General features: G+C 38.5%; 1 protein-coding gene across 3 annotated transcripts in view; it reads right to left on the reverse strand.

Annotated features, from left to right (window-relative positions):
- Nucleotides 1–10,101: 10,101 nt before the first annotated feature.
- The window catches only part of LOC124612448, a 76,843-nt gene continuing 73,780 nt past the window's right edge, over nt 10,102–13,164 (reverse strand). For all 3 annotated transcript variants that reach the window (XM_047140669.1, XM_047140668.1, XM_047140670.1), the window contains one exon: nt 10,102–10,808. In XM_047140669.1, coding sequence (XP_046996625.1) covers nt 10,719–10,808 — 90 coding nt within the window. In that variant the 3' untranslated portion in view covers nt 10,102–10,718. The remainder of the gene's footprint in view (nt 10,809–13,164) is intronic.

The raw sequence follows: 13,164 nt of genomic DNA on the forward strand, positions 1-13,164 counted from the left end.
TGTGCAAACACATGGCAGATCTACATGATGCTGACCCATGATGATTTAAAGTTAAAACACTACTTACACTAAATCCAACAGGTAAATTAAAACAACATTACCAATTGCAGAATGATTGTCTATTTAGTAGATGTGATCCATGATTTGATATATGGTGAAACTTCCTGGCAGATTAAAACTGTGTGCCGGACTGAGACTCGAACTCGGGGTCTTTGTCTTTCGCGGGCAAGTGCTCTACCATCTGAGCTACCCAAGCACGACTCACGCCCTGTCCTCACAGCTTTACTTCTACCAGTACCTTGTCTCCTACTTTCTAAACATTACAGAAGCTCTCCTGCGAACCTTGCAGAACTAGCACTCCTGAGAGAAAGGATATTGCGGAGACATGGCTTAGCTGCAGAGTGGAAATCTCATTCTGGAAACATCCCCTAGGCTATGGCTAAGCCATGTCTCCGCAATATCCTTTCTTTCAGGAGTGCTAGTTCTGCAAGGTTCACAGGGGAGCTTCTGTAAAGTTTGGAAAGTAGGAGACGAGATAGTGGTAGAAGTAAAGCTGTAAGGACAGGGCGAGAGTCGTGCTTGGGTAGCTCAGATGGTAGAGCACTTGCCCGCGATTGGCAAAGGTTCCGAGTTTGAGTCTCGGTCGGCACACAGTTTTAATCTGCCAGGAAGTTTCATATCAGCACACACTCCGCTGCAGGGTGAAAATCTCATTCTGATATATGGTGTCTCTGCATTCCCACAACATGTGAGAATGCATTAATCTGGTGTACACACATAATGTGTGGGTCATTATGGTGCATCCAAGTATATGAATAAAATCAGCTTATACTGCTACTTCCCAAACACGGGAAGACAGATATGGAAACTCTAAAAAATGTGCCTTATATACCAAAAGGTAAAGCCTACAAGCAAATGTTGTCATACAGCTACACCCGGAAGTACCAATGGAATCACTGGAAATTGTCGCAATTGACTTCGCAGAGCCCCTACCCTCAGCTAGAGCTGGAGTTAAGTATGTTGAAGCACAATATATTCATCAAGAACATTAAATCGTATGCTACAAAGACTACGGCAACAAGTACCATCATCAAAAGAATAGTAAATAGTTATATCCCAACAGTTGGCAAGCCTGCTGCCTCACTGTCAAATAATTCTCCCAGCTTTATCTGTCACAAATGGAAAACATTTTTACAAGAAAATAAGATTAAACCAATACTAATATCAGACTTTCATCCTGAACAATATCCAAGTGAATGTACATTTTGAAAATTCAATAGGTTTGTCAGAACTTATGCACATAGCAGTCAAGAAAGGTGGACAGAGTACTTAGAACTGTTTGAGCAGGTAGTAAACAATCTCTCAATATACAATACACAAATTACAACATCTGAACACATTAAGTAGAGTGAAGGAGAAAAATGAGTGGCTAAATCCTCTTCCCAACAGAAACGCTTGTTCCTAGGATGAAAAGGTAAGAAAAATTTTAGTCTCACTCACTGAACAAGCATGCATATTATGACAGGAAATTATGACAGATTTGGGAATATCAGGTAGGAGAATATATTCTACTGAAAACTGACCCAAAGTATTCGCTTCTTCAAAAGAGAAATTGTAAATGGCAACTTTTGTACATAGGTCCATACAATATTGTAAGGACATTACGTAATGGGAGTTATCTTTAGGCGTACCCTAAAACTGATAAGATTAAGGGGTTGTATGACACCATGACCTGAAGAAAAATTTGCACAAATAAATGAACTTATCTATGTTGTATATGATATCTTGTATTTAGTGTACTGCGGTTAATAAGTATAACTTGTAACTTGAATATTGGCGTACCCTAAAACTGATAAGATTAAGGGGTTGTATGACACCATGACCTGAAGAAAAATTTGCACAAATAAATGAACTTATCTATGTTGTATATGATATCTTGTATTTAGTGTACTGCGGTTAATAAGTATAATTTGTAACTTGAATAGCGAGAGCTGACCGTGAAAGAATTGGGGCTGTATGGCACAATGGAAAATGCCACTTATATGCATACCTTTGTACATTTCCATATTTTATGTTAGTATAAAGTAGCTTTAGAAAATGATTGAGATGCAGCAGTCTGCACAACTTTGTGAACATTAGTCTTCAGTAAAACAAGCAGGTCTTGTATGAATATAGTTTCCTAGCTTCCCTCAATTTTACGTGTTTCTTTTGTTCAGCTTTGAGCCTTTGATTTCCTTTTGTGTTTCTTTGCTATTCTGCGTCTCGTGTGTTGATTTGATCTGATACTCTGTGTGATGGTTAGATTTTTTATTCTACACACACACACACTTTGTCATCCTAACCTGTCCATAATGTGGTCCTAATATAAGGCAAGAAAGCTTGGTAGTCAGGTCAACATCTATATAAACTGAGAATAATTGTAATGTATGACAACGATCCTTATGCTGCGAGATGGGCAATTTGCCTTGTAAATATATGTAATGAACACTTCAAAGACAATGGTGGCTCAGTCAAACTATTACTGTTTTTGGGCATGATGGTGGACTGCAAAACTTGCAACAGAGTAAAGACTTACCAGTGACGTAGTCAGCAATGGGTCGTCTACTGATGGTGTGCCACAGATTATTGACGGTGTTATTTGAGAATGGTGTGCAATACCTGCTCACACACACACACACACACACACACACACACAAACACACACACACACACACAGGGGAATACACTGTTACGATGTGCAGGGCTGGCAAGCCCTCTTCTAACTGCCTCTTGCTGGGAGGCCCCTCCTCATTGTCGGTAAGAATGCTTAGTGCACTGTCACTATTAAATTGAAATATATGTCCTGAAACTAAGGAGACTTGCCCCACAACAGAGACACTAAAGATACGTATGTTGTACACATTAACTGAAGGAATGACTTTGACTACAAGAACTTGTTCATCATGAATTTTATTGGCTGGTTGCTGTATACAAATGAAAAGTTATGCTTTGGCGGGTTGTGGTGGAGTGGGCGGCCTCGTCTCCACACCTCCCCTCTCTGCCATGAACTTTTGTTGTTATTGTGTGCTAATGAAATCTCTTTGAATGTAACTTGTGTAGGTTTCACTCTGCATAGTAGTAATTCAATTGTACAATTGTTTCATGTGATCCGACAATTGAAACAAACAAGTCTGGGCAAATACCTCACCTATTGATCTGATGATAACCTTTCCTATTCAGAACCTCATCAATCACATGGATCCTATCTCAGTCAAATACATCGCCTGAACCAAACCCTTGAGTCCATCCTATCTGGTCATCCTCTGCTGCAACCTTCACCCACTATCACATCACAACCTCTAATGAACTGTTCCATTTCAATTTTGTGAAGAAAGAGTGAAATTTATACACCTTAACTTTTGAACAAAGGAAGGCCCCACTGTAGTCTTCTCCAGTTTCCTGTTGACTATGTCCAGATCAGGGGGGCAATTGCTGGTTTAAACTGTCCAAAGCATAACTGAGTTGCAGTCATTCAAACAAACACATGACACATGATATGTTTGATGAAACACTTCACTGTATACAATAACTGTCTCATAATGCAAGTGTTCAGCATGAATAATGCATTATGTGTACGAACTGGTTGGGACTTTTCATAACTTCACGCCTACAGTAATTTAACAGCGTATGTGCTACTATGTTCTATGTCATAAGAAGGAAACTCCAAACGACCAAGTTGAACGACTCTTCGAATATTGTAAAATAGTGTCACAGCTATTCAAGGAGGTATTGTAATCAATTATGTCGTTCTGCAAATATAAAATTGTATACTATCATTCCCATGTTTCTACAGCCACCTTTGCTGCTATTTTTGATCTTCATTTTTCACAGTAACAGAGGCAAAAATTACCTCCAATCTTCTGTCTGTCTCTTACTGCATTTCAGAGTGTAAGGATCTCTCACATTTGTTCATAAGAACTTTAGAAATAATAACCAGATGGGCTGATTTAGTAAATGTTTTATATATCAGTATTAGGGTACTACATTTCAGTGATGGTATATAAAGATTTTTATATTTCAGCATCAGTTGTACAGGAAGGAGATTAGTTTTGTGAGGTGTTGATTCACGTATCATCTGTGTCGATTTGCATGATGTAGAAAAAGTTTAACCTTACAGTCTAAGTCCGATTTACATCTTTTAATGTGTTGCAAATAATTTTGTTGCATCATATTTCATAAAAACACGGTCTGCTGTCACCAGACTCATTTGCTCAGCATCAACGATCCAATTAATTTAAGTTGACCACCCACAGTAGAAGTACAACTACATTGGTATTACCATTTTTAATTATGCTTTTCATACTTTGTTCCTACAGTGATTATTGTGTTGCTCGCCGACTTACGAACAATTATGCTTTGGAAGAATGCTAAATAAACATTTCCTCTTAAGTTCTGAATTTTTTCCAAACACATTGGGATGTTCTATTGATCTGGTTGAATTCAATTTTCCTGGAGACGTGCGAGTCTCAATCTTATTGAAAATACTGGGATGCATTACACACCCTGCCTAGTCTTCAATTCACTTTTCCAAGTAATATGTACAAGCCACGGAAAATTTCCTTCCCTATAACTTCTTTGATTTTCTCATTAACTTACAGCATTTTTAACAGTGAAAGAAACATCAGTCCACTGGAAAGGACAGAAATATGTCTTATTGTGTAAATAACAAAGGAAGGTGCTAAGGTACTTATTTTAAGAGCTATGAACCCTTGTTCATGTCCAATAACATGGAACACATCTCTTCTACTGAGCAAGTATTCATTGCTCTTAAGTTAAGGATTTTACAGCCTGTCTATATTAGACTTTTTTGCTTTGAATTAGCATTCCAGTAATATCCCTGAATACTGACCATTCCTCCCGGGTCACTTATATAACGCTAAGACAATCTCCTCAAAATTATTAAGATCCTTGGGAGAACTAACCATGATGTATGAAAAATGTATGTGACTGGCGAAATACCTTCAGACTTCAACAAGAATGTAATAATTCTAATTTCACAGAAGGCAGGAACTGAATGTGGTAATATTACTACAGGACCAACAGTAGCATGTCATGGTTGCAAAGTACTGACATGAATTATTTACAGAAGAATGGAATGACTGGCTGAAGTCAACCTCAAGGAATATCATTTTGGATTCTAGAAAGATGTAGGACTATCGGAGGCAATACCGCCTCTACAACTTATCCTAGAAGATAGACTGAAGAAAGGCAAACCAAAATTTACAGTATTTATACATTTAGTGAAAGCTTTTGACAGTTTTAACTGGAATATACTCTTTGAAATTCTAAAGACAGGAAGTGTCAGAAACAAAAGAGCAACATGTTATCCACAACTCCACAACCTGCACAGAACCAGACTGCAGCTGAATCAAAGGAGTTGAATAGGAATCAGCAGTAGACAAGAGAATGAGAAAGGGCTGCATTTTACCTTCCATCTTTACAATCTCTATATACTACTGAACAATAAATAAAAGAAGCTAAGGAGTGATTTGGAAAAGGAAATAAAGTACAGTAAAGAGAAATAAAACTTTTGAGGTTTGCAGATGACACTGTAATTCTGTCATACATGACTAAGGATTTGGGGAAGCCATTGTACGACATGTACTGCCTTGAAAAGAACTACAGTACTGGAATGTAGCTGAATTAAAACAGATGATGCTGAGGGAATTCAACTAAAAAATGCAATGCTACCACAGCAGCACAACTGATGATAGCCAAAGTAGAAAGAATATAAAGTGCAATTTGCCAACAGCAAGAAATGTGTTTCAGAAAAAGATAAATATTTTGACAGAAAATATACATTTAAGTATTGACATCTCTTTTCTGAAAGTATTTGTCTGGAGTCTAGTCTTGCACAGAAGTGAAACATGGATGATAAACAGTTCAGACAAATATGGTGCTACATAAGAACTCTGAAGATTAGATGTTTATATCAGAAAACTAATTTATGGCACTGGATCAAATTCAGGAGAAAAGTGTGTTACGGCACAACTTGACTATAAGAAGGCATCAAGGAACCGTCAATTTCATAATGGCTTGACCATAGTGAGCAGTTTAAATACATGTTGACTGCAATATTTATGCACATATGAGGAGGCTTGCACAGGACAGACTAACATGGAAAGCAGCATGAAATAAAGCTTAGGACTAAAGACGACAACACATAACCAAGCTATTAGTGAAAAATTTATAATGAAAAGGCATGTGAAAATGTTTTAGTAAAATGTGGATGAACAGACTTAAAAGCACAGAATTTACATATCATAGTTTGTTACGAAGTTCAATACCAAAAATTTAAACCCTTTTGTGGCTACTACAGCTAAGCATCTTGCCTGCCCTCCCAGCAAAAGGGGATGAACCTATGGTGCGCCTTGCCAGCAGGCAGCTGACTCGGCCAATAACAGCTGCAGGCTACGGCCACTGTAGGCTAACCACACTTTCCAGCTCACATACAACTACACTTCAGTAATAGCCTTTATAATATCAGTATCACATTGTTCGGTTACAGTGATTGTGATTTCTTATAACCACGAATGAGGAACTCAAACTAATCCAAACCTTCAGTTATAAGTTTATTCTGGGCTGTTTTAACATTATTTTAGAAAAATGATAAGAACTTAAAGTCATTTGTGATTGGAAAGTTCTGTAACTTGAGATTTCAACTACCAATATATGTACCTATAACTTATTAAAATTTTATTAACATTGGACGAATACATTTCAAGATATATATAGCTTTAACGTGAAAGGTTTCTAGTGAAGACACTAAAAATTTGACCTGTCTTGTCTCTCGTGCGGCATTGAGTGTTACTGAGAAACTGCACTGTTTGCCTTTTACAACACCTGATATAGCAGGTCTTTAGGGTAATTCATGCCTTTTCATGTTGTATATATATGCTTGTATCACATGTACTTTGTAGATTAGGAAATCAAATTACTTTTCCTAGTCACGCGTGACATTTTCTGTTCTGCACAGCAACAAGTGTTGCCGAGAAGCTGCACGTATCTGCTGCATTGTTCTCCTTTTGCAACACCTTATACGTCAGTTGGTAAGGATAAGTTACACCCTTGAGATTACAGTGGACCTTCTATTTTACGTTTTCGTGCACTCCAGACTCAAAAAACGCAACATTAAGGAAAATGCATAACTGAGGAAAATGTTAAAACCCCCAAAATATAAGTAAAGACATATGTAATTGACATACAGGGCTATTACAAATGATTGAAGCGATTTCATAAATTCACTGTAGCTCCATTCATTGACATATGGTCACGACACACTACAGATACGTAGAAAAACTCATAAAGTTTTGTTCGGCTGAAGCCGCACTTCAAGTTTCTGCCGCCAGAGCGCTCGACAACGCAGTGAGACAAAATGGCGACAGGAACCGAGAAAGCGTATGTCGTGCTTGAAATGCACTCACATCAGTCAGTCATAACAGTGCAACGACACTTCAGGACGAAGTTCAACAAAGATCCACCAACTGCTAACTCCACTCAGCGATGGTATGCGCAGTTTAAAGCTTCTGGATGCCTCTGCAAGGGGAAATCAACGGGTCGGCCGGCAGTGAGCGAAGAAACGGTTGAACGCGTGCGGGCAAGTTTCACGCATAGTGATGTGAAAGATTCAGTGTTTAAACCTCCTCTACCAAGAAACGTGCCAGAACTGCGAGCTCGCATCAACAATGCTTTCGAACTCATTGATGGGGACATGCTGCTACGAGTGTGGGAGGAACTTGATTATCGGCTTGATGTCTGCCGAATCACTAAAGGGGCACATATCGAACATTTGTGAATGCCTACAAAAACTTTTTGAGTTTTTGTATGTGTGTGCAAAGCATTGTGAAAATATCTCAAATAATAAAGTTATTGTAGAGCTGTGAAATCGCTTCAATCATTTGTAATAACCCTGTATATGATTAAAAATCATAATCCTCTCCTACACATTGTATAAAATCACTACAAGCAAAGATGTGTAACACTAGTAAACACTTGTAAAAAAAATTGAAATTGGTATCTGTGAACAAGGTAATCGAGCTATTTTCCAACAGGCTATGACAACAAATTATGCATAAAAAAACACATTTTTGAGAGATCTTTCCTCTGTGGTCACCCAGAAAAAAGCAAAAATTGGTGAACTTGGTGAATTACACTGAAAACACAGCAGCTAAGGGGTTAAACCATGGGCATAAATGTGGACATTTGGTTAATGACAAACTTTGTCGCGATTGCTGTTATTGTTTAATGCTTTTCTTATGAGCTGTGCTTCATATCCTCTGCCCCATCAAAATGTTATTTTAGACTCAATGAGAGAGATAGAAGTGAAAAAAATTATTTTACTTCCCCCAATCGACATTACAAGCTTATTAGAAGTTGGCTCATTGAATTTCTGGACACTACGTAAAATGTAAACTTGGAAGAAAGCTTAGACGCTACAGTTTTGCTTCATGCCTTCTATCACTGCCAATTTTTATGACCCACAGTGTGTGGAGCAAGTATATACATGAGTAGTGTATGTAGTGATTGCAAACTGGGTTGTGTCAGATTTGAACACAAAAGTCTTTAAAATGTGCTATTGCGAAACCCTTGATCTATTTCTATATGACATTCCCGCCATAGCACATGATCTGTGTGAAAAGGATTTTTTTTCAGTACTTCACAAAATGCTTTCACCCCTACCTGCACTCCCATCATCGAAGGGTCATGACCTCTTCTCACACCCAGCCGGCAAGCTTATTTTACATTTGTTATTGTGTGTGGTGTGGTGGCTGCGCTGGCTGTTGGGTGATGCAACACGTCGTCAGCCAATAAGAGCTCACTTACCAGAAATGGGCAATGTTTCCTTGACTCTGACCGAGCAAGGTCTTCGAGACTCACTGTTTGAATTTAGAAGGCTGATGATCGATATTGTTCCTGAATACAGCATATCGGTAATACATGCAAAAAGAGGAGACTGTGTTGTTGGTGGAACACGAAAAGCTAGCTGCTAGGCTCCTTGATCATGTATTGGCCCAATCTGGAACACTTTGCATTAACTGTCCTGTTGTTCCATTGCTGCCACAATCTAACAGTAGTTGTATGATAATTATGCAGTGAAGCTAAACATTGCAAGTTGTATTGGCAACAACGATCATGGATTATGTCAGCATTTCCTCTCTCATGTGTTCCCTCTGTGCAATGGTCTAAAATATTCCTGTATATCCACCACTAACTGTGATGCAAACCTTTTGTCTTTTGTGGCACTTAGAACTCGTTCAGTCACATTAAATGTCAACTGGAAGAAAACGGGACAAAGCCAAGTGAGAAATCAGGCAAGAATGTAGAATCGAGGTAAATCTTACAAGGACTAAACATAAAATCGGGGAATTATCAGTATTCATCTTATGGGTTTTTCACAGGGGCTATGAATTTATGACATAGAATCACTAAAAATGTAAAATCGAAGTTCCACTGTATATATGCTTGCGTCATTTGTCTTAGGAAATCAAATTGTATTAGACCAACTGACAAGCAGAAAGGAACCAGGAGTAGATGAAAGCCGTACCATTTCCCAACATTACAAAGAAGAGCAGATAATGGCAGCTTTGGCAGGAAGGCTGAAACTCTGACAACAAAGAGTCACCAATCTATTGTGCAAATTCACCTACTCCATACCCAAGTGTACATGAATGCCCTTAGCTGTAAGGCCTCCCTATCTGCTGGACATAAATAAAAGCCTGTAACCCTGTGGATGTTCTACCTGCCAGGTACTCCTATATGTCCATAGCTATACAGGTGCTCTAACCGGCAGGCATACATTTATGCCCCTAGCCATGAAAGTGTTAAATATGGACATCTGAGCAGAATTTGAGAATCATACTATTTCAGGAATAAGGATTTTTCGTGTAGTACCTTGTCCCTTTTTACTTCTGCTCTTCTTCCACAACATTTCCGGTTATTTGAAGAAGCAACTACAGTTCTTAAAAATCTGCTCATCAATTATTCGTCAACAATATTGTTGATGCTCACTGTTTTAATTTTTGACTTTCAATTTAAATGAAAAGTGGAATGAGGTACATATAATTTAAAGCATCAATACTTTTATTATCACAATAAATCAATTGCAATGATGAAAATTAAGGGGTACAAAATAAAGTTTCAGGTTATTATCTTACAGTTTCTTACAACAAAATAAGAAATTAGGTATCCATCATCAGTTTGCTAGAGTTTGTGATGACATTAACAAACGTAACAGTTTACAAATAACATTAAAAGGCTTTGACATTTACAACATTTGGAATCATTTAAGCAACAGTACAAACTGAAGTACTGTACATTAACATTAAATGTTTTGGAACCTACATTCAAGTAACGTACATTTTGTGCTATACTGCAAACACTATATACTACATTTTGAATTCCCACATGAATTTAATGTTTTCTTACTGAAAGAGGTGTTTAACTTAATAAATGTATGATATATAAAATAAACATCAATGTTATGCCTCAAACAAACAATATATAGATTTCTGTTTTTAGCTGTGCTTTACATGAATACTTAAAATTAAACACTGTTACATTTGGGACAAAAATATACAGAACACAATGCTCCAGTCTTAAACTAAACAACACACATGGTACTCAAGAAGTAATATTAAAAGTCTCTTCTGATTTAAACCAAGAAAGTTATAATTTTCTTATCAACTCCCTCGGTATGTTGTGTATCCAAAAGGGCTTAACAGCAGGGGTATATGGTAATGATCTTGTTGCGACTTAACGTCAAATGCAATCTGTGATGGAAAGACAAACAAACAAATATAATATGTCAAGAAAAAACAAGTCTGCATAATACAATAAATACACAGACTATGTATAAAAGGATGTATGGTGAGAACTGGAACACAATTGAGACACATAAATATCTCAACATATATTTAGAAGCCACAAGTGTTTACTAATGTAATATTACGATTATGGAAACTATCTGCTAGTCAATAAAGTGTCAAATCCAAGCAGCTTGTCATGGCAAGCATTGCTTGAATTGCCCAGTAACTATGAGACAACTAATGATGTGACATTCATTATCAGGCAGCCTTACAAAAAGATAGCAGGCACGTAAAAAAATGCATTCAGTGATCTTGGAGAGAGGTCCACTGCCCACAGAGAATAAATATGGTGATATATGTTTCCTTACTTTTTGTACTGTTCCAACCAGAAATATCTATTGCTGCTTTATATTCCCGATGCAGCTCTCTTTCCATCTCATACCCTTTCACATTTTTTACTGTCTTCTTTTACTTTTCTACAACTCACTTGTCCATTCTTTATTACTTAACATGACTATACTTTTCTCTCTTCTATAGCAACTGTTTCCAAGACACATTGGACACACACTGTTGCACAATTTCAATGCCCACAGCTGGAACGGGCAATCATGGTAATAAGTGCCATAGTACAACTCCCTGCTCTCAAAGCGACAGCTCCAATTTGAACATTAGTTTCTGATGCAGTTTTCATTCCATAATATATTTCCGTATGTGGTTGGTGAGAACATCAGATGTCTCTGACTCAGCGGCTGACCAACAAGACAAAAGGAATTCTGAGATAACAACTCCCGCTTTCCACTGCAGATGTGGCACAGGTAGTAAAGCAGGTGTTAGTCATTTTTGCTGTATCTGCGGAATGTTAGGCGATTGGCTGGTGAACATTGTGGGTGGCCACAGTTTGGTGGTGGGCATTCATACGAGTCGACAGTTGGTTACTCGTCGTGCTTGCATAAAATGCTGCACAATAATTTCAGCATAGTTTATATGTAATGTGGCTGCTTTCACATATGGCTCTGACTTTTATTGAGTAGGTAATGGCTGTGACTGGACTGAAGTAGAAGGTGGCCGTCCGGTTTATAGAACAGGCCTTGCACCTGGGTCATCCACAAGAGAATAATGCAGGATTGGAGTAGGAATGGACAAGGATATTCTTTGGCTTGGTTGGGTGACAGAACACTACTGTGGGTAATGTTCGGGTAGGATAGACCTCATCTCGGGGCACGAAAAGATGTAGTTGGAGCTCTGATGAAGAACGTGCTTCAGCTTTTCAAGTTCCAGGGTGATATTGTGTGATCAGAGGAGCGCTGGTCGGTGGCAGGTTAATAAGTTTACAGGTGCAGAAGGAGGAGATACCACAGGAGAGTTGTTCATGGACATGCTGGGTACATCATTGAACAACTCCTGATTTCCACTGCAGATGTGACATCTACAGGTGGTAACGCTGTAACTTTTTGACTTAGATGGGTGACAGCTGTCAAAGTGGAGATAATGTTGATAGTTGGTGCACTTGATATGAAAACACATATTTATTGACTATCTGAAAGGTGGAGATCAACATCTAAGAATGTTGCTCATTGGGTTGAGGAGGACCAGGTGAAGCAGAGTCAAGGTCACGAGAATGTCGTCAGTCATTCTTAACTACACTTGGGTTTTTAAATGTTGGATAAATAGGATTCCTCCAGGTGTCACATAAAAAAAGTTAACTTAGGTTGGAACCATGCATGTAGTAACATGGATTTGTTTATAAATTTGGCCTTAAAAAGGGAATGATTGTGATTCAGGATGTGACAGGAAAGAGGTGGTAGGGTTGGTATAAGCAGAACGCTGGGATCGATAGTGCTCCATGGCTGCAAGTCCATGGGCATGGAGTCTGTTGGTGTACAAGGACATTGCACCTACAGTTACCAACACAGAGTCTGGAAGTAACTGGACAGATTCTGTGGAATGGTGATGAAGGAAGTGAGCAGTGTCTTGGATGTAGGGAGTGAGGTTGTGGGCTGATGTTCATTTGGAGGGAAGATTTTTAACCAGCCACAATGAATGACTGCTAAGGAAACCTGTGGTAGGGATGACCTGTAGGGAGACCTTTGGGGTTGGGATTGTGGAGTTCAAGTAGTAGGTAAAAGGTATAAGTGCAAGGAGTTGGTGATATGAGGAGGGAGGTGGACTCAGGCGTCAGAGTTGGGGATGAACGTAAGGCCTTGAGGACCTGCTGGAGGTCGCACTGGCCTTCTGTGATTTAATCATGTTCGTAAGGTCTGTATACAGAGGTGTCGAAAGGTTAAGAGAATCCCTCAGCCACAGGGTCACTATGATTTCT

Source organism: Schistocerca americana, chromosome 4 (genome assembly GCF_021461395.2).
Source record: "Schistocerca americana isolate TAMUIC-IGC-003095 chromosome 4, iqSchAmer2.1, whole genome shotgun sequence".
NCBI classification, from domain to species: domain Eukaryota; kingdom Metazoa; phylum Arthropoda; class Insecta; order Orthoptera; family Acrididae; genus Schistocerca; species Schistocerca americana.